The sequence below is a fragment of the Anabas testudineus genome, chromosome 15 (genome assembly GCF_900324465.2).
Source record: "Anabas testudineus chromosome 15, fAnaTes1.2, whole genome shotgun sequence".
NCBI lineage: Eukaryota > Metazoa > Chordata > Actinopteri > Anabantiformes > Anabantidae > Anabas > Anabas testudineus.
The window spans coordinates 5,847,377-5,866,269 of record NC_046624.1 but is presented as its reverse complement, the minus strand read 5'-3'; the positions used below and the strand labels follow the sequence as shown (position 1 = coordinate 5,866,269).

Below are 18,893 nucleotides of genomic sequence, written 5' to 3'. Positions count from 1 at the left end.
ATTCAGTCGAAGATCATGTGTCTCCATATTTCTGATTTGGTTTAACTTGCTCTCTGTGCTGGTCCTCCACCCTTGTAGGTCTGCAGACAGGTAAACTGAAGCTGCCCATTCCAGAAGGATGTCCCTCCAGAATCTACAAGCTCATGGTCCGCTGCTGGGCACTAAGCCTCAAGGAGCGCCCCTCTTTTACTGATATTGTCCACGCCCTAGGAGAGCTGCCCTCTGACAGCAAAGTCTGAGGGGAACTTTTGCCAGCCCCTTCCCCCTAAAATAAAGACAGGAATGCTGGATTATTAGTCTCTCACATTTCAGGGAAGAGGGTTGAGGAGATGTTTTTTTATATATGCATTTCAAAAAATGGGTGTGTTTGGATGAGACTTATTTTGCTGTATCAGTGGAAACACTCTCACGTTTGTGTGAATGGCTTCTCATGAGCAGTGCCAGGAGTTTACGTTTGCCTTAACTGCAGCATGGATGACCCTCCCATCCAGTCCCTGTCTGTGGTTCCACTGTGACCCTGCCTGCCTATCTGCAGCCTCTCTGTCCCAGAGACACTTTTTTTTTTCATGGAGCCTCACGACCTCAGTGCCTCTACGCCTCCACACACACGCACACACACACTCATTCCTAAGCGTCTGCTTTGTAGGATGTTAGCTGCAGTGCTGTCTTTGGCTCTGACCAATGTTAACGGTTGGTCTTCAGTTTAGGGAACCCTTTGAAAATTAGATTTACTGCTCTGTTAAGTCCTCAGTGTTTTCTCTAGAAATAATGACTTCAGTGGAGCGCTGAAGCTTCTCAAATAATCTGTCAACCACAGGAGTGTGCTGAGTGAGATCATTTTAACTAGTCTGTCTGAATCCAGTCAGCTGTCTGAGTCCACCACCCTCATCCTGGAGGAGAGACCTACATACTCTGTCCACCAGGAGTGCAGCTGCTTCCTCCGCTGTGCGTGTGTTGTGCATGTGCGTGCCACTGAACTTTTCACACAATAGCGTGTATGTTCAAAGAAGAAGTGAAATGGGGTTTGCATGAAGGTTCATCGTCTGTTACCCTTTGTGGAATAAGTCATCTGTGTTACGATAACACGTCAGGAATATTAAAAAAAAAAAAAAGATCAAATTTATAGCTAATGAATGAGACTGTGCCAGTGTGGGCTTTGTATGTTTTTATGAGTGTGTTCTGTTTTTGTATTAACTTTGAGGTGCTTAATGGTCACTACCATGGGTATTTTTACCCATTATACCACATTAACATCATTATGTTGTGTCAGTTGCAGGGATGCAGCCTGTCACTGTGTTCAACCTGCAGTTTAATTTCTTTAAAGGTCCAATCACAGTTTTCCTCCAGGTCCACTTGTTTTGTGCAGGGCTGCAAAGCGGACCAGGAAGTGTGTACATAATGTAGAAGCCATGCACTAACTTCACTTAAAGGAATATCCCTCTTTATCTGTATCATGTTGTGTAGAAGAACATGCAGGTGCCTGTTTATTTATGATGAAGGTCCTGTTTTTTTTAAACTGTTAATAATGGTAAGGTACTTCTCTGATGCTATGTACTCATTCTCATGGTCCATCTTGTTTGGATTCAGTCTGGTAACCAGCTGAATGTGCAAACACAAAGTTACAAAGGAGGTCAAAAGCGTGACTGCTGGTCACCTATACTCATTTAAGTGCCTAGTAAATGAAGGATTATCTTAACTGCTTTTCTCTGTTTTTATATTATCTAATCAAATGCAATGGCCTTTGTTTATGGACTTGTTTTTATATGTTTCTAGTGTAATGTTTTATTTTTTTTGTTTTTTGTTTTTTCTATGAATGCTAGGCACTCACACCTAGACCCCCTTTTTTTAAAATCTGCTTCAGCATATGTTCACAGTAATCACAGATATATACAAACGTATACATGCTGCTGTCAATAAAGGTTCAGTGTTTTTACCCAGTGTGTTGTGGGTTACAGTCCATGTTTAGTAATCAGCTGCTTGGACGTGTTGCATTCATGGTGTGAGAATGATTCATTTGAAGAGTGTGATTTTTCTTAGGGCCACGTTGTCACACAATATATTGTTTAGCAAACATAATAATTAAATATCTGTAAGTTGGTATTCAATGAGCTGTGTAAAACACCTGTGATATTGAAAAAGCTCCTACAGTCACAGTCCTCCTACTTCACTGTTTATCTAAAAGATTCTCTATATAACCACGAGATGGCAGCATATAACTTGTGAAGGGGTTTCTTAAGTGGACCCTAAAAGCCTGCCAGTTTTTTTTTTTTCTTCTTCTTATAATTATGTTTGGAGTTGAAAAAGAACATGGCCTTTTATAGCTATAAAACTAGTTGCCCATATGAGCCAATGTTGTGGTGAATTAATGCCTGTGTTCTTTTATCTGATAAATGTGTTATAAGTTAAAAGGTCACGGTTTGATTGTGTGTCCACAGGCAACTTCAGGTTCATCGTAGGGTGCTGTGGCAGCATATGTAGACTTTTGACAGTTCTCCCTACACTGAAGCCTGTTGGAGCTGGGTGATCTGTTGCAAACGGATGAAAAGACTCAACTTAAGGATTGCAACATGGTCAAACAGCTGCCGCATAACCACAAAATGTATGAATGAGGCGATTTACAACTATAATTCCTTAAAGTGGGCGGTATGTTGGATGTAATTTATCATTTACTTTGTTGAAAAGCACTTTTATGACAAACTGGGGTTGTGTCTTAATGAGACGTCAGCTCACTGAAAACTAGTAATCTCATGACATTTGCACTTCAGTGAGCTCTTGAAGTTATAACAGCCCATATATTCCAGTAAAACTGTTCCCTAGTACCCTGCCAGGAAATCTGGGTTGAGGAACAACTATCGTTCTCAGTCGTGTCATTTGTTCTGACATGCCTGGAGGATCAGGTGGGTGATGTTTACATCATTAAGTGCAGTGAGATACACAGACATGCCTCTTCCATGTTACAGTAGGGAAGGTCGGATTTCTTTTTGCTGCTTCTCCTCCAAGATCCTGGGACGGTGCACGGTGGTTCCCTGTCATGACATGCTACCATTGTTATTGTTATTAGGACTTATTAGAAATATGAGTCTATTCCAGTCAGGGCTTTCTGTCTGAATACCAAAAACAACACAGCACTGTACTAAAAGTCAACAAGGCAGGGTCATCTCAAGTCGTTCAGCCATCACTGTTGTATAAAGAGAGATTTTGGAAGGAATACCTTGGGAAAACATGGTTTGTGGTATGACATTGTGCAGCCTGTGGGGAATAAAAACTTGGATATTTTGTTATTTTGGTGCCTCCGCTTGTTCACGGTGACGTTGACGGTAGCGCAACCATTTTGGTATTTATTCTAATGAGCGTGCTTTATTGACCAATGGGAGCGCTACTCAGATAACCCTCAGCCAATCGATAGGCGACGCTGTGACTCACCAAATAAGGAGAGACAACACCAAATAAGGAAACATCGTATCTCTTTATAAGGAGGGAAGTAGTTCCTGGGTTGTGATATTACTCCGCCTTCCTTAACACTGTTTTAAAATGAATCCTTTCTATACTTTTAGTATTAATATGGAGACAGATGTTGTGTCAGTGACGGAGTAAAAACTGATTTATCGACACCTTCAAACCGACACTAGCGTTATTGTCGCTTTTAACGGCGGACTATGCGGCACGGCGGAGCAACATAAAGGGCGCGCTTCGCGTTCTCCTTTTTGAGAGAGCGCTCGGACTTTGGAAACAGAGAGAGTCGAGAGTCGAGAGAGTCGAGAGAGTCGGGGGCCGAACAGAGTCCAGAGTCGAGAGAGTCGGGGGCCGAACAGAGTCCAGAGTCGAGAGAGTCGGGGGCCGAACAGAGTCCAGAGTCGAGAGAGTCGGGGGCCGAACAGAGTCCAGAGTCGAGAGTCGGGGGCCGAACAGAGTCCAGAGTCGAGAGTCGGGGGCCGAACAGAGTCGAGAGTCGGGGGCCGAACAGAGTCCAGAGTCGAGAGTCGGGGGCCGAACAGAGTCCAGAGTCGAGAGTCGGGGGCCGAACAGAGTCCAGAGTCGAGAGAGTCGGGGGCCGAACAGAGTCGAGAGTCGAGAGTCGGGGGCCGAACAGAGTCCAGAGTCGAGAGTCGGGGGCTGCGCCGCTTCCCCAAACTTCCTCTCGGTTTGTCTCCAAACCATCAGCTCCGCTGCTTTGTTTACCTTTTGGATCCGTGTATGTGTTGTCTCAGTCATTTAAGCGCGCTCCAGCTTTTCGAGCTGGTATTTCGAGACTCGGTCCGGAAAATATAATGTTACCGAGCCAGGTGGGATCGGCACTATCTGGAAACGGGTCTGGTTCGGGCAGGGGCACCGCAGGACACTGTTCGGGGGCTGTCGGCGGCGGGATCCGTCCCGTTTTGGTCAGAGCAGGTCAAGCTTTACCGGGGGTCAGCGACAGCACCGGTGCTGCCGGGCGACTGGGAGAAAGAGACGCCGTCGGGATGCTGGGGGCAAACGGTCCAGGGGGTCCGAGAGGTGCGAGGCCGGGAAACGGGACTGGGATCACTGCTCTACAGACCGCCGGCCAGGGCAACATGGTGGGCTTAAACCCCGGAGTTCTGTTGCCTCACGGAGGCCGGTTCGACCCGGACAGAGAGAGTGCGCCACTGTGCAGCGGCTCCGACAATGACTCGGACTCCGGAGACGATGACGACCCAGTGGGTTCACTTGGGGACAGCAGGAGAGGGGTGAAGCGGGAGAGAGGGGAGATGGAAGCCGCGGTGACGGGACAGGAGATGGGAGTACCTCCGGGAGGCTACGGCATGGTGTCCGGAGGGGTCGCCGGGGCAAAGCCGGGGAAGAAAACACGTGGGCGCGTAAAGATAAAAATGGAGTTTATTGACAACAAGTTGAGGCGGTACACCACTTTCAGCAAGAGGAAGACGGGGATTATGAAGAAGGTGAGTCAGGTGATCACCCTCTGTTGTCATCGAGCTACAGAAACATTTGAGCCCCAAGTAGATGTTGATTAACCTGATGTAGAGCAGAATAATGATCTGGTGCTTGGTAGGTAATTAAAGGTGAGGCTGAGTAATAATAATCATCATCATCACTTGAAAACGCTGAATTATGTGAACAGGGACTTTACATTTGGACAGTACTGACCTGCAGAAATCAAATGTCTTTGCATTTCTTATTGTCGCATCCTGACGTGCCTGATGTGAGGAAGTCACAGCATCTATGATAGGCGATGGGCTCTAAATAGACTTGAGCAAGTGACAGTTCTATTTATGACCGTGCCCACCCCCAGCTAGCACACACATGGGCTGACACACACACACACACACACACACACACACACACAGAGATTTCCAGATAAACTGACACTGTCCTTCAGGCACACATACCCTTACACCTTCACACACTGGCTGACAGGCATAAAGCTGTTTGATACAGTTCTCCTCAGCAGCCTCGGTGCACAGGCTGTTCCCTCTCTCACTGTGAAGCAGGACTTGACTTGCAGGCGGCAGCCATGTGGTGGTAAGTAGCAGCGGGCCTGTAGGTGCCAACAGCTGACTAAACCCCAGGGAAACAGATCAGAGGACAGTCAGAGAGCTCTGTAACAGTGCAGAGGCTCTGGACACGCTCTGTGCATGCATTATGGCACTCTACAGCACATTGTGATACACAAGCCCCACGTCATACAGTGATGACTTGTCTTGGTTTCGGTTTTGTTATCTATGTCTGGCACATAAGCAGTTAACTGTAAAGATGGCAGAACTTTCTCCGGTGGTCATGATGGACTCTGTTACTGTCTGCTTCACTTAATTCAAAGAGTTTCACTGGAAATGCACAATTCAGCCACACGACTGCTGCAGTGATCAAGTATTTCTACCTGTCATCTGGCCTCAAGGCGTCTAAAGATGATTATTTGGGGACGAGGTCAGCTGGCGGCCAGAAGCACAGCAGTTGTGCTGTCATCAGAGCCTTTTTTCATTATGACTCTAAACCAAGTAAACCACGCTTTACTGTAGAGCAAGAGTTGTCATCTGTCCTCTTTGTTTATTTGAAGAGCATGCACTGTGTACTCTGCTGTATTTCTCCTTTTTTATGTATCCCAGACTGTTGTCGTGGAAACTGAGGTGTGTTTTATGTAGGCACTTGGCAACATGAACACTATTTGACACTGTGGGGATGGAGATTTTGAAAATGTTGCCTACACTATGTCAGCCATCACAGAAACTGACAGGTGGGTGGAGTGGGAAGATTCATAGTAGATTGGTCTCAAACTGGTTTCATTTTGAAGGATGTGGTGAGTGAAGCATAGGCCTATTTGTCATCCTCTCATATGTGCCTTAGATTATGTGCGTGTTAACTCTTTCACAATACAGGATTTCTTAATTAATACTAATAGTTCCTTCTTCTTTTTTTTTTGTTCCATTATTTGCACACTGAACGACGTGTTTCCTTTTTTCCACATCTTTCTGCACGCAGTCCTTTTGTCTTGTCGTGGCAGGAAAAGTACCCACATACATAAAAATACAAACTGTAGCTCATTTAATTTATGTGCGCACACACACAGAGACATGCAAGTGAGAAAACATACACAACACCAGATTGAGGGGAGCCAATTATGACCAGGGTTGACCCCCACACACCCAGCATTCATGAATATCTATAAGAAAAGCATCAGAGTAAGGAAACTTCTGAAAGCATTGAGTATGTGTAGTGTGTTCAGCCACCTACCACACTGAAGTTGACAAGTTAGTCCGTTTCTGTTTTGGATATTGGCCTAACGGCACAGTCCGTTGTCAGAGACGCCTCTTTAGCTGCTGCACAGCGAATCAAGGGAGATGCTAGGATGATACGAGAAGAGGATGACTGCAGCTGTGTAGGTCATTACCTGCTTTCTTAACTTGCAGTCAGTGTGGTGAATTATACATCCAGTCAGAGGTTCCAGGTGTCAGATGAAACGAGCAAAGTGCAGGTTTGAGACTGCTGTAGTAATATCTGGTCGTCATTTGAGTTTCTGTGCTCTGTTGTCATATTACACAAAAGGCAATTATATGGTCAGCTTCTGCTACCATGTGGCCACATAAAGACGACTGCATAGATATGGGCCATAATGAACAGTGTCAGAGAAGAGGGAGCATGATGGAGTAGACTGGAATGAATGCATGGTTTTATAACCGTTCAGTCATTTAATTTGAATGTGATTCTTCTCCTCCTCCTCGCTGTCTGACTGAGTACTGCGCTCCAGCTTACAATGGCACATCTATCAGCCGGCTCCGACTGCACTGTGTTCACCAAGGTGATGGTAATGGCCCTGTGCCTTCACAGCACCAGAAGCATCCTCCACATAACTGATGAGTCATTTAGATAAAAAGGCTTTCTTAGGAATTCACTCAGTGCAGCATCAGTGCGCGTTTTGGCCGTACGTGTATTGGATGATGGTAAATCTCATTGTGGTTTCTCTTTATATTGGAGGACTGTGTGTGTGTGTGTGTGTGTGTGTGTGTGTGTGTGTGTGTGTGTGTGTGTGTGTGTGTGTGTGTGTGTGTGTGTGTGTCCACGTGCTGTACTATGAATGACAAGAAGCAGAGCGTGCTGTGGGCCTCCCGTTTCAAAGCCGTCTACCTCTGCACGTTAAGAATGATTTCTTGTGCCTTCTGTCAACATTGGGTTACTACCACTTCCCTTGCTATGCAAGTCTGTCCCCTGCTGCAACCAGTCTCTCAGCTATATCACACTCTCTATTCTAGGACCTTTATCTCATGTTATTTTAGTTTCATTTGCGCTATACGTCAGAGTTGGCTATTTTTAGATTATGGTATTTGTGTTTCCCAGATGTTCATTTGTGAGGTCGTTGTAAATCCCCTCTCATGTTGTTGCAAGTATTCCCCTGTTTGAACCATATTTTTCTAATTGTAATTGTTTGTAATTGTAGTTTGACTGTCTATTCTTGCTGTTGAATACGGTGTATACAGGCTCTTCTTTCTCTCTCCTAGGCCTATGAACTCTCCACTCTGACAGGAACCCAGGTTCTGTTGCTTGTGGCCAGTGAAACGGGTCACGTCTACACTTTTGCCACTCGCAAACTCCAGCCCATGATCACCAGTGAAACGGGCAAAGCACTGATTCAAACATGCCTCAATTCACCGGACTCACCACCACGCACTGACCCCTCCATGGACCAGCGCATGAGTGCCACAGGCTTTGAGGAGACGGATCTCACCTACCAGGTGTCTGAGTCGGAGAGCATGGGTGACACAAAGGTAAGAATAAAAAAAAAAATGAAAGTCTTTCAGGTGGCCAACAAAAAGCAGGAAAATACTTCATCTCTGTTGGGAAGATTATAGTGAGGCAGCAGCTGTGAATCTTTATAATTGAAGTCACTCAATTTTGTACCTGTCCCCACAGCCCATTTCCCCTGCGTTCAGCAACAATTTTTCTGAAGTTAAAGACTTTGTGACTCACTGGCTGCCGGCTCTCTAATGGAAACATGCACTGCAGTGCAAATTTAAAAAAAACAAAACAAAAAAAAAAGTTAAAGCACCATAGAGAGTCACTAATGGATACAGTGGGAAATCTCTCCAGAAAAGGCTAGACAAGCACACGAGGAGCGCAAATAAATCAAACCCACAAGCAGCTGCGGAAAATAATCTTTGTCCTATTGTAAACACAGTCTTGAACTTTTGCCTGTTATATGGGAGGCCTCTGCTTTGGGCTTGTGGTTTGGTTCTGAGCACCAAGTCATTTTTTTTAATTAAACGAAAAAGTCTCAGTACTCCTTCAAAGGGCTTGAGCCTGATAAGATGTGGAGTATTACCCTACACTGCTAAAGGGAACCGTCTTCACTTTACCTTTCTGACCTCTCGTCCAGGAAAGCCTCGTAACGCTCTGAAAGATAAATCACAGCAGGTCTGGGTTGTGTTTGGACGAGAAATATCCAGCCTGCTATATGGAGGACTTTTCTGTTTATCTTTGATTTCGGGATTGCACTTATTTCTCTTGATGGATGAAACGTTGAGCTAGTTAAATAAAGCTTAAATTTCTAAAAAAAATATTAGAGGACAACACATTTTGTGAAGTGAACTTTCTAAAAATCATAACAGACTATTACAGATTTTTCCTCACATGTAAATCCTCAAAACATTTTTTTTTTTTTTTTGTTTGTTTGTTCACGCTTTAGGCTGCAGTCATTTTGCCCCCCTTGCAGTTTTCTCTACAGGTGTTTTGTGAAACAATAAATTCATCTGCAGACAGATTTTACCGTTCACACCTTTGTGCAATTACACGCTGGAAGCGGGATTCACTCCACTGTTTACACGGCTTCAGCGAGGCTGTTTGAAGACGGCCACTTCCAGGGCTGTTTGCCTGTGTGCTGTTTTTACAAGGCACTAACTAACACGTACCATACACCATCAAGGATGGGAGATCAACCTTGTTAAGCCACTCTCATGCCCGCTCTGGTCATTGATAAAAATTAGATTCTGCCTCTGTTGCCATATATGGTATGGTTTCCCTGCCTGCTCTCTTGGCTGAGGCCCCTTACATTCCTTATAAGCTGCAGCTGTCTTTGGAGTCCTGTGATTCCCCTCCACCCCCCACCCCCCACTCATTTAGTGATATGAAGGAGGTATGGACGTAGATACGAAGAGGTGGAACGGAACACTTTATGTCGCATTTCATGTGACATTCAAAGTGGCAAGAATAAAGTATGTGAACCTTTTTGTTTTCTAAATTAATTTGTCATAAAATGTGAACTGATCTTTATATATTTGTATTAACAAATATAATAATTAATTAATTTATGTCTTTTATTGCGAACAACCATAAAAACCTCAGTGCTAGTAGAAAAACTATGTGAACCCTTGGACTTAACAACTGGTTGACCCCCCCCAGGAATTGTAGCCCATTCTTTCTGATTTACCTCTGTCATACTCTTTGGACATCTTATGTGTGTGGCTCTCCAAGTCATTCCATAGCATCACTATTGGGTTGAGGTCTGGGCTCTGACTTGGACACTCCAAAAGGTGGATTTTGTTTTTCTGAAGACGTTCTGTTTTGGTGTTTTGGGTCATTGTCCTGTAGCATCACCCAGCTTCTACAGGCTTTCAGCTAATGTACAGACGACTCACATTATCCTGAAGACTTTTTTGATACACTTGGGAATTCATCTTTCCCTGAATCACTGCAAGCCGTTGTGCTTGTCTTGTATGTTGCAAGATGTTTCCTCCACCATACTTTACAGTTTGGATGATGTTTTCATGATGATATGCTGTGACCTTTTTATGCCAGATGTAGTGTTTTATGTTCTTTCCAAATAGTTTAATATAGTTTCATCAGTCCACAAAACATTTTGCCAAAACTGCTGTGGAGTGTCAATCTGCTCTTTGTCAAACTTTAGGTGTTCAGCAATGTTCCTTTTGGTAAACAGCAGCTTCCTTCTTCAGTAGACACCCTGCTAGTTCAATGTTTTACATACTGTAGACTCATGAACACAGATGTTTGAAGTTTGAAGTCACAGACAGTTCCAATGATGCCTTCAAATCTTTGGCTGTCTCTCTGAGTTGTTTCTTTACCTCATTAATAAGTGTTTCTTGTGCTCTTGGGGTCATTTTGACTGGTTGCCCACTTCTTGATAGAGTGGCTGCAGTCCCAGTCAAGTGTCTCCATTTGTAGATTGTTTGTCTAACTGTAGACTGGTGAGTTTCTAAGATCTTTGTGACATCACTTTGTAACCCTTTCCAGCTTTCTGTAAATCAATAATTCTTTAATTTCTTAATCTTTAATCCTCTGAAAGTTTCTTTTGGTGAGGTATGGCTCCCATAAGTGAATTCTTTTTTTGTGGCGCAAACTCAAAAAGTTACTGTATTTTTTTGTCAGTTGTAGCTATAGCCAACACCTACTAACTAATTTACTTAACAATTAGCTTTTTTCATTATTCATACATATATACATACATACTTTTTTACTTTTTGTCGCATTTATGGTTTAATTATTTTTGTGTTAATATTTTATGCACATTATATTTGTTAATAGTCTTGACTTAGATGAAGATCAGATCACATTTTATGACAAATTAATGCAGAAAACCATGAAATTCCAAAAGGTTCACATACGTTTTTTTCTTGCCACGTAGATGACTAACACTGGCACAGTGACCTCTACCCTGCTGGCTTATGAGTATTGGAGACCAGCATGGGTCAATATGAAATAAGCTGGATCACTGACAAAACTGCTCACATGGGGAACCACTGGATTTTATCACTGGGTATTTGAGGCCAGGACCAGCACTGTTCTGGTTAGAATGTGGCAGGTGGATGTGGAGGCCTCGATTCCAAGTAAATTGGGGCCTGTGCAGGTACTGTGCAGTAGATCTGTTGAGTTATCGCTGTGTGCACCTCTGCAGCGTCTGGATACTATTCATCAAGAGAGTAGTATGTCATACATACAGTTCAGGCTAGTCTAAACAGTTCGGAGTTTGCAATGGCTGGTGGGGGAAGTGTAGCACATTTTGGAAAAGCAAAAGAGGCTTAGCAGATAAGTGAAGTAGACATGATTTGGTGCTGTAAGCACTGCTCATAAAATCATGTGACGGTAGTGTTCTGGTGCTATGTTTTCTCTGCTATCTTTGCAGGATTATTAGAGAAGTGAACAAAAAAACAAGTGAAACACCTATCAGCTATCAGTAATGTAACCAAGATTGTTGAGTTTTTCTCAAAAAGAAATGCCAGCAGCCAGTTAGCTGAGTTTATCATAAGTGTGAAACGGGTGAAAGCAGCTAATCTGGCTTTGTGTGAAGTAGTCGGCTCCAGGAAGCAGAAACGGGGAACTTCTCAGAAACTATGCTGGTTACCTGACAAGATAACATGATGACCACTTCAATGTGTCCATTAATGAGATTTAGATTTGTTACTAGGTGGATTTTCATCTGCTGACTTATTTTAAATAAATATTAGGCTGCGGTATGAATCTTCAAGACAAAAAGATTTCCAAGTAAATTTCTTAAAGCACCCCAAAAGGGTTTCTATTTTTCAGCATTTAATATTAAAATCAGGTTTTAGCAGGTTTTAGTTTTTTGATTGACAGTTTCCTTAATAAGTGAGCATATGCTGCTCTGCACACCTCATTGGACGAACACGCCACTAGCCGCACATCGGCTGCTCTGGAAATGTTATCACATCTCTCCTGTAGTGCTCACCAAAACTAGTTTCTAAACACCTCTGAAGGAAATAAACGGGCTGTGCAGTTGCTTTACTTCACAGCACCACTACATGTAGTTTTGTGTGAATGTTTGTCGTTAAAAAAGTCTGAGTCACATTATTAATCATCAAATCAGTTGCTGACTGTTGTGATCACCAGACCTAAATGTGGTAATGAAAACTCATCTTGCAAGATCAGGCTGAAGAGTGCTTTTAGCCAAGTAGAAACCAGTGTTGAGACATAAAGTGTGGGGTGTTTGCCTCACCTTACGCCCGGAAAACGTTCCTTTTTCTACTAGTGGTGCTCTCCCTGCACACGTAAACACACAAATGGCTGAAGAGATCACGGTTCTCTGAGGGTTGTATACAGACATTTTAGCAGTTATAATGTCTGACTTGGGGGTGGGGGAGGTAAATGGAGAAGAGAGAAATGGTGCACACCACAACATGAAATGACAGCACTTACCACTTACTGTGCCTTTTCTGCACATATCTTTGGATTATTTATGGCTGTTCTTATTATGGCTTTGGATTGTTTTTGGAAGGGGATGGGAAAGGGAAATCCCACAACTCATATTTACCCTGAGGATCTATCTTAACACTGAATTTTCATTTTCACAGTCACCCCTAGTTTTCCCTTCCCTCACGTACTCTCTCCTTCTCTCCCATGCTTCATCCCTCTCTCTGTCTTCCTGCAGCTTTAGCTGTCAGTTGCTGTTGCAATCCCAGTGAAGTTTATTTGTTGCACTCCTCATTATCACAGAGCACATTTCCACCACTCTATTGGTGCAAGAAACATTGTCCAGAAAGCTTCCAGACTGAGGCCACTCTCCTGACCCAACAGCTGACACATTTGTTTTTTTTCTGCATTTCATGTCTCTTTAGACATCCCATGACACACGTGACAGCCACACACATTGCAATCTACTACTACTCTATAAATGTTTAGAGAAATTCAACTGATTTGGTCATTTATTCAGTCTCTCAGAGTGGAGCTCAGATGTTCACTACTATCACAAGGCTGCTCTTAAACAGACTGACGAGTGAGGCAGTGGTGTGGTCGAAGGGACTCTGACACTGTCTGTCGGTATGGAGAGCAGCACGTTGGCTGTGTTAGAGGGGGAGGAAAGCAACGTTATGTCACCCCCCCTCTCCACCCCACCCCCTCTTCCACCCCCTTATTTTACAGCAAGCAACTGGACAGGTCAGCCGCCATTGGCTGCACCTCCTCGACTTGGGCTGCCTTGCCTTTTTTAGCAGTCCCAAATGGAGCTGCAAATTCCATGTTGCTGGCAGGGTGACAGACTGGGAGATGGGAGCCAGCAAATGGGAGATTAGACGAGGGCCAGCCACCAGTAAACTGCACAATGGGCTCTCCAACCAACACTAGACTAGCCTGCCAGTTGTCACCTTCAATTTGAAATGATTAATCCCTCATGAATAGGGAATCATTTGTGTCCTTCTCTTTTTAATTACTGTCTTGTTTCCTCTTCCTTTAAAGCAGAGTCTGTGGATGATGTCTGTGACTATTAGAAGCCAACGGAGGCTTTTAGTCTTTTACCATATTTAGAACCTTTAAGATTTGTGGAAACCAGCACATTAAAAAATCTTTTTAGACTGTGTTTTAACAACCAATCACTGAATCAAATAATTTTTCTTGTTGTGTTTATTTAATTTTAGGAATTTCAATACAATCAAGTGGCTATAGAAGCGATATAAACAGGGAAAAAAAAGACTCTATCTTGTAAAGTGGATTACATAGCATGTTATGGTGTGCGCTCTCCTTGACTGTGCAGTCTAGTCTGCAGGATTCATTGCTTATTCCAGTCTATAAATTGTGACTTCCTTTGTTACATTCTGGTACCTCATTATACTAAGTGGAGTGTTTCCCCGAGTCAGTTGCTGGTTAGATTTTGTTTTGTTTTTATTTCCCCAACATGTGGAGAGCAGCAGTGAGGGTAATTTTAAATCAAAAACATGTAACATGTAAATCAGACTAAATACATTTGCATTTTTACATCATCATTTCCATCATGCATATTTCGCTTCACCATTTCCTCTGAGGTGGATACAAATCTTTGTGGTGGTAATTCAGAGTATCCAACAGGCTGAATGCCATAATCATTAAGTAATATAAATATATATTTAGTGCTGTAAATGTCAGAAAAAGTTACAAATGGCCATCACAGTTTTCCAAAGACCTGGGTGACATTAAAATGCTCTTTCTGTCTGTCTGACAAATTCCCAGAACTACTATACCATAACACAAGACACCAGTAAAATGTTTTGTAGTTTTACTTAATTTATTGTCAGAGTACACCGATTAATTGATTAATTAGAAGGTGCGGGAGATGGACAGGAAGTGACAGTGCTGAGGCTTTAGCTACATCGCAGACATGATCCCCTGCGCTCACTTCTGGTCTGAAGGAATGCGTTACACCACTGCGGCCTATGTTTACTATGTGCTGCCTGAGTTTGAAGTAAAAGCCAGCGCTGTTTATAGACTAGCCAGTTCAACAGGAGACACATGGAGATGGTCAAACAAAGCAGTAGGTCAGTGGAAGCTCGCTATGTAGGTCACAGTGATAGTAACAGTTTGACTCTCAGATTACCATGTAGGTTTAAATCTGGACAATCAAACAGAGCGCACTTTGTGAAGTCAAACTTTTCGCTGAGCAGCCATTTGTTTCACTTCACTTTGTCCATTTAGGTTTTTTTGTTTGTTTGTTTTTACACAATAGTACAAGGTGAAGCATGTCAGTCCTTTACGGGAATTTAGTTGTTCAGTGAGAACTGCTTAGCGTCATGTGGCAGCTGTCTTCACACGTGGCCTCCTGCTGTCTCAGCTGGCCTGGAAAGGGTTAATTCCCCCTTAGAGGTGCTCAGATTTCCCGCCAGCTGTCTGTACCCTCAGCTGTTTGTACTCTCGCTTCTATCCCGTCCTCTTTCTTGTCCTGAACCTCACTCAGGTCTGGATCTGCCACACACAGACAATCACACACTCTCTGCCCCCACTGTGGCGAAAAAGTGCTGCTTGTTACTTCACCAGTGTGGTGATGGAGACGCTCTTCGTTATGTTGATGTACTTTAGCCTCAAGAACGGAAGAAATGTTCTATTCTCCTCTGTGCTATCTTCTTGTAGATTTTTTTACCTGTACCCATGATGCACAGCAGTATCTTTTGCCGGCATAAAGTTAGTTTTAGTTTTAGAGAATATTAAATGAACCAAAATTGGAAAGTCATCCAGCAGAATGAAGACACGGTGACAGCTTTGCAATCATTGCCGATGTCAGCCTGTCAGCAATCATCCTATAATGAATGACAGGCCTGATGGTAAATGGATGATTAACTGGTGTTGTGTGAATTTATGCAGTTTTCCTTTTCAGTTGAAAGGGCAGAACAACTGTGAGTCCTCCGTGTAGCCCACCCCCCATCCAATTTCCAGCTGCTGTTTAACTAAAGGGGTAAAGGACCTTGGACTGTCATGGCCTCTCAACAGAGCTTGGCTCTGAGCTTGAGATGAGCTAACTAACTGCTCAGCACTGTGTAGTATTGGTTTAGTGTACTCTTGTTGAATCAGAGCAGCTTGTACAAGGAAACACCTGCTTAGTTATGACAAAGTCCAGAAGACTCAGAGAACTTAACTGCAACACCTTTGATTATTTATTAGTATTTATTTATTTATTTATTATGGCTATATTAGAATCACTTCATGAACTATATTAGAAGACTATAATATTAGATGAATAAATGTCAAGGTTTAGGTAGACTGCAATGTGGCTGTAGACTGGGAGCCAATAGTCACAGTATCTCCATTTGCATGTTTGCATGTTAGTGTGTGGTTGGAAGGCCTTATCAGTGGAGTCCATGCTGGATCCTCCACCTCTCACCCATGTAATCAGTCACATATAAAAACCAATAGTGCTGTGCTAAGAGTGCTTGGCCTAGGCTGCTTATATATTCGCTTTGTTATTAATAATGAATGTGATTTTATTTTATTTTTTTTAAGTAATGTTGGTGCAACACACAGCACCTCATTCACTTGCTTACTCTCAGTAAACCTGCCTGTTGAGAGGTATGGCTGTGTGTCCAGACATCTAACCTAAATTTCTCTTGAAGTGCTGCAGTGTAAAGAGTGCTTTGCATATATGACACAGGTGCTTTGTCCCAATTGTGAGGCGGTATCCTCTAAAGGTAATCCCAAGTACCTCAGCCCCAAAGTATGATCGAACCTCACAGTAAAAGCAATGATGAAATGATTTCAACTTGTGACATAAAATATAAGTCAAATAAAGTAAAGGAAGGGGCTTGAAACAGCTGATAAAGAGTAAATATTATTGAAAAACTGGGACAAATTCAAGAGTTTCTAGTGCAAGTTCAATAAGGGTAACAAAACCATTTCTTTGTACAACCCCATGATTAGAGCACTGTAGAGAACTGCAGTGCTTTCCAGTTTGAGAGATTCTTTATTTCTTCATGTTACTGCAGGGCGGTTAAGCTCCAATTAGACTGGAACCCATGCAAACAATAGCATCTTTTTATCACATCCTCCCTGTCCACGACTTTCAAACTCCACAGGCCCAGTTTGTAACAGAGACGTCCCGTAAAAATGTGGACTGTTGGTTTCAAAGCCAAGAAAGACATAGAGATAATATACTGTAGTCGAAGGGATAACAAAAACATAAACAGATTTTGCATCTGGATTAGAGATCAATGTGAAAATCGTTAGATGGTTATTAATGTGTAGGCGTATTCCTTTTATGCTATTACAGCTCATTAGTATCATGTGATAAGTGTGTGTGTGAGTCCGTGGAAACAGGCATAGTGGGTTAGATGTGCTTTGTAATCTCAGCCTAACGCCTACCCTACTCTTATCATGCAGCCCACTCGCCAACACATTCTGCTCTGCTGTTCAATGGATGTTCACATTAGTCTTATGGCGTGATGCAGCGTCTCATTTCTCTGCTTTTACATTCATGTGAGCTCACATCTCGTCTGCCTCATTTCTACCTCTTTTACTGACACGTCATGTCACAGAAATGATGTTGCTGCTACTATTAAATACATTTAGATCAGTCGGTGGCTTGATTTTAAATATCCGGGTAAGTAGGTGTACAGTAGGGGAGGAATGAATGATAATGAGTCAGAATTCAAAGGAGATAGTATATATTCAATAGTAAATAAAAAAAATTGTTGTTTCCTAATTGTTGTTGAAAGATGTCTCACTGCAACTTAAGTGTAACTAATTGCTCTTTTTAGTCTTGAGTGCAATGGCTCAGGGAAACTCTCTCTGCTCTGCTTAGTATTTCACATATGGGTGCAATTAGAGGGGTCCTGGCCTGTTCCTCTACCTTGTTTATGTCCTATTTGCCCTGAGTCTATTAAAACCCACTCTGGTTTCTGTCAGCCATCCATTGATCCCTGAAAATGCTGTGAGTATTAAAGCCTCCTCCTCCGACGTACCCTGCATTCAGCTGCTCAAAGAGGAAAAGCCTCATTAATGGTGTTGTTTCAGGTGTCCTCATGTGAAAGTCTGCTGCTGTTGCTTTTAAAGGTTCTGGGTTCAGTGATTCTTAGCAGAGTTGAGCAAGTGCTGCTGCATCATTTGTAATTCTAGCAACTCCAAGGTAGAGAATAATAGCGTCTTAAAGCAGTCCACCAAATTTGCACATCAAATTCAATTTACTCACCATCATGACCCTGATGATGTCATCAGGATTGCTATGAATTTGCCTGGATGCCTTTCATCTGATATCCTGAGTAACAAGCTGTAGATTGTGGTTTGAAGGTGATGGCCTTCGCACAACTGAGTTGTATTATGGTGTAACACTAAATGACTTAACTTAAATTACACATTAACTCTTTTACTTCCTCCTTCCAATACAAATTGGTCATAAAATGATCTGCCCCCTTTGCTTTCTTCCACAGGAAACACTGAAGCCAACGTTCACGGTAGCCAGCCTACCAGGCACCACAAGCAGTGCCCAGTCCACAGTACCCACCACCTCCACCACCATGCAGGTGAGCAGCGGACCTTCGTTTCCCATCACCAACTACCTGGCACCTGTCTCGGCCAGCAGCAACATCAGCGCTAATGGTACTGTCCTCAAGTCTGCCGGAGCCTCCGCGGGGGTCATGCAGCTGCCCAGTGGCTTCACTTTCATGCCTGGTATGTAGAGGACAAACATGGGGTGTCTTGTCCTCGACAAAGCTCTGTTTTAATTCTTAATCATTTTCTTTATGGTTTGTTTGTCTAAACTTCATCTTTTAGAATCAACATGGCACTTCCGCAGACCTTCATGTTTTGTTAATGTGGCCTTGTTGTCTAGCTTATTAGCTGATTAGAATTTGAATAGCTTCGCTCCATGACCTTAACCATCATCTCGGGGTGGTCGTGCCTCTCTCACTGAGCTGTTTGCATCACACAACAGCCCTTCACAGCCAGTCGCCAACACTCAGCACCCTCGGGTTTTACAAAGCCCCCAGTATCCAGGGAGGCCACGTCTATTGGCAGCTGGCCCTGCCTTTGATTGTCACTGGGGGACAGGAATAATTAGGTGAGAGGGACATAACAGATCTGGCAATGAGGTCTGATGAACACAGCCCATAATTAGTCATGAATATTCAATGAAGGATCGGTGGCTTGTGCTGAAACCATAATTGAGGCGTATTTTGTGAGTGGTCTTGACCTAGACATGACCCTTGATTATGGGGGACTTGCATACA

The 18,893-nt window shown here is 43.2% G+C and overlaps 2 protein-coding genes across 3 annotated transcripts in view; both read left to right on the top strand.

Moving 5' to 3' along the window:
• Positions 1-1,933, top strand: part of ptk7b (protein tyrosine kinase 7b) — a 63,546-nt gene extending 61,613 nt beyond the window's left edge. Inside the window, exon 20 of the mRNA XM_026355787.1 lies at positions 79-1,933. Coding sequence (XP_026211572.1) covers positions 79-239 — 161 coding nt within the window. The 3' untranslated portion in view covers positions 240-1,933. The remainder of the gene's footprint in view (positions 1-78) is intronic.
• Positions 1,934-4,137: 2,204 nt separating this feature from the next.
• Positions 4,138-18,893, top strand: part of srfb (serum response factor b) — a 22,980-nt gene continuing 8,224 nt past the window's right edge. For both annotated transcript variants that reach the window (XM_026355399.1, XM_026355398.1), the window contains exons 1-3: positions 4,138-4,919; positions 7,968-8,234; positions 18,096-18,336. In XM_026355399.1, coding sequence (XP_026211184.1) covers positions 4,269-4,919; positions 7,968-8,234; positions 18,096-18,336 — 1,159 coding nt within the window. In that variant the 5' untranslated portion in view covers positions 4,138-4,268. The remainder of the gene's footprint in view (positions 4,920-7,967; positions 8,235-18,095; positions 18,337-18,893) is intronic.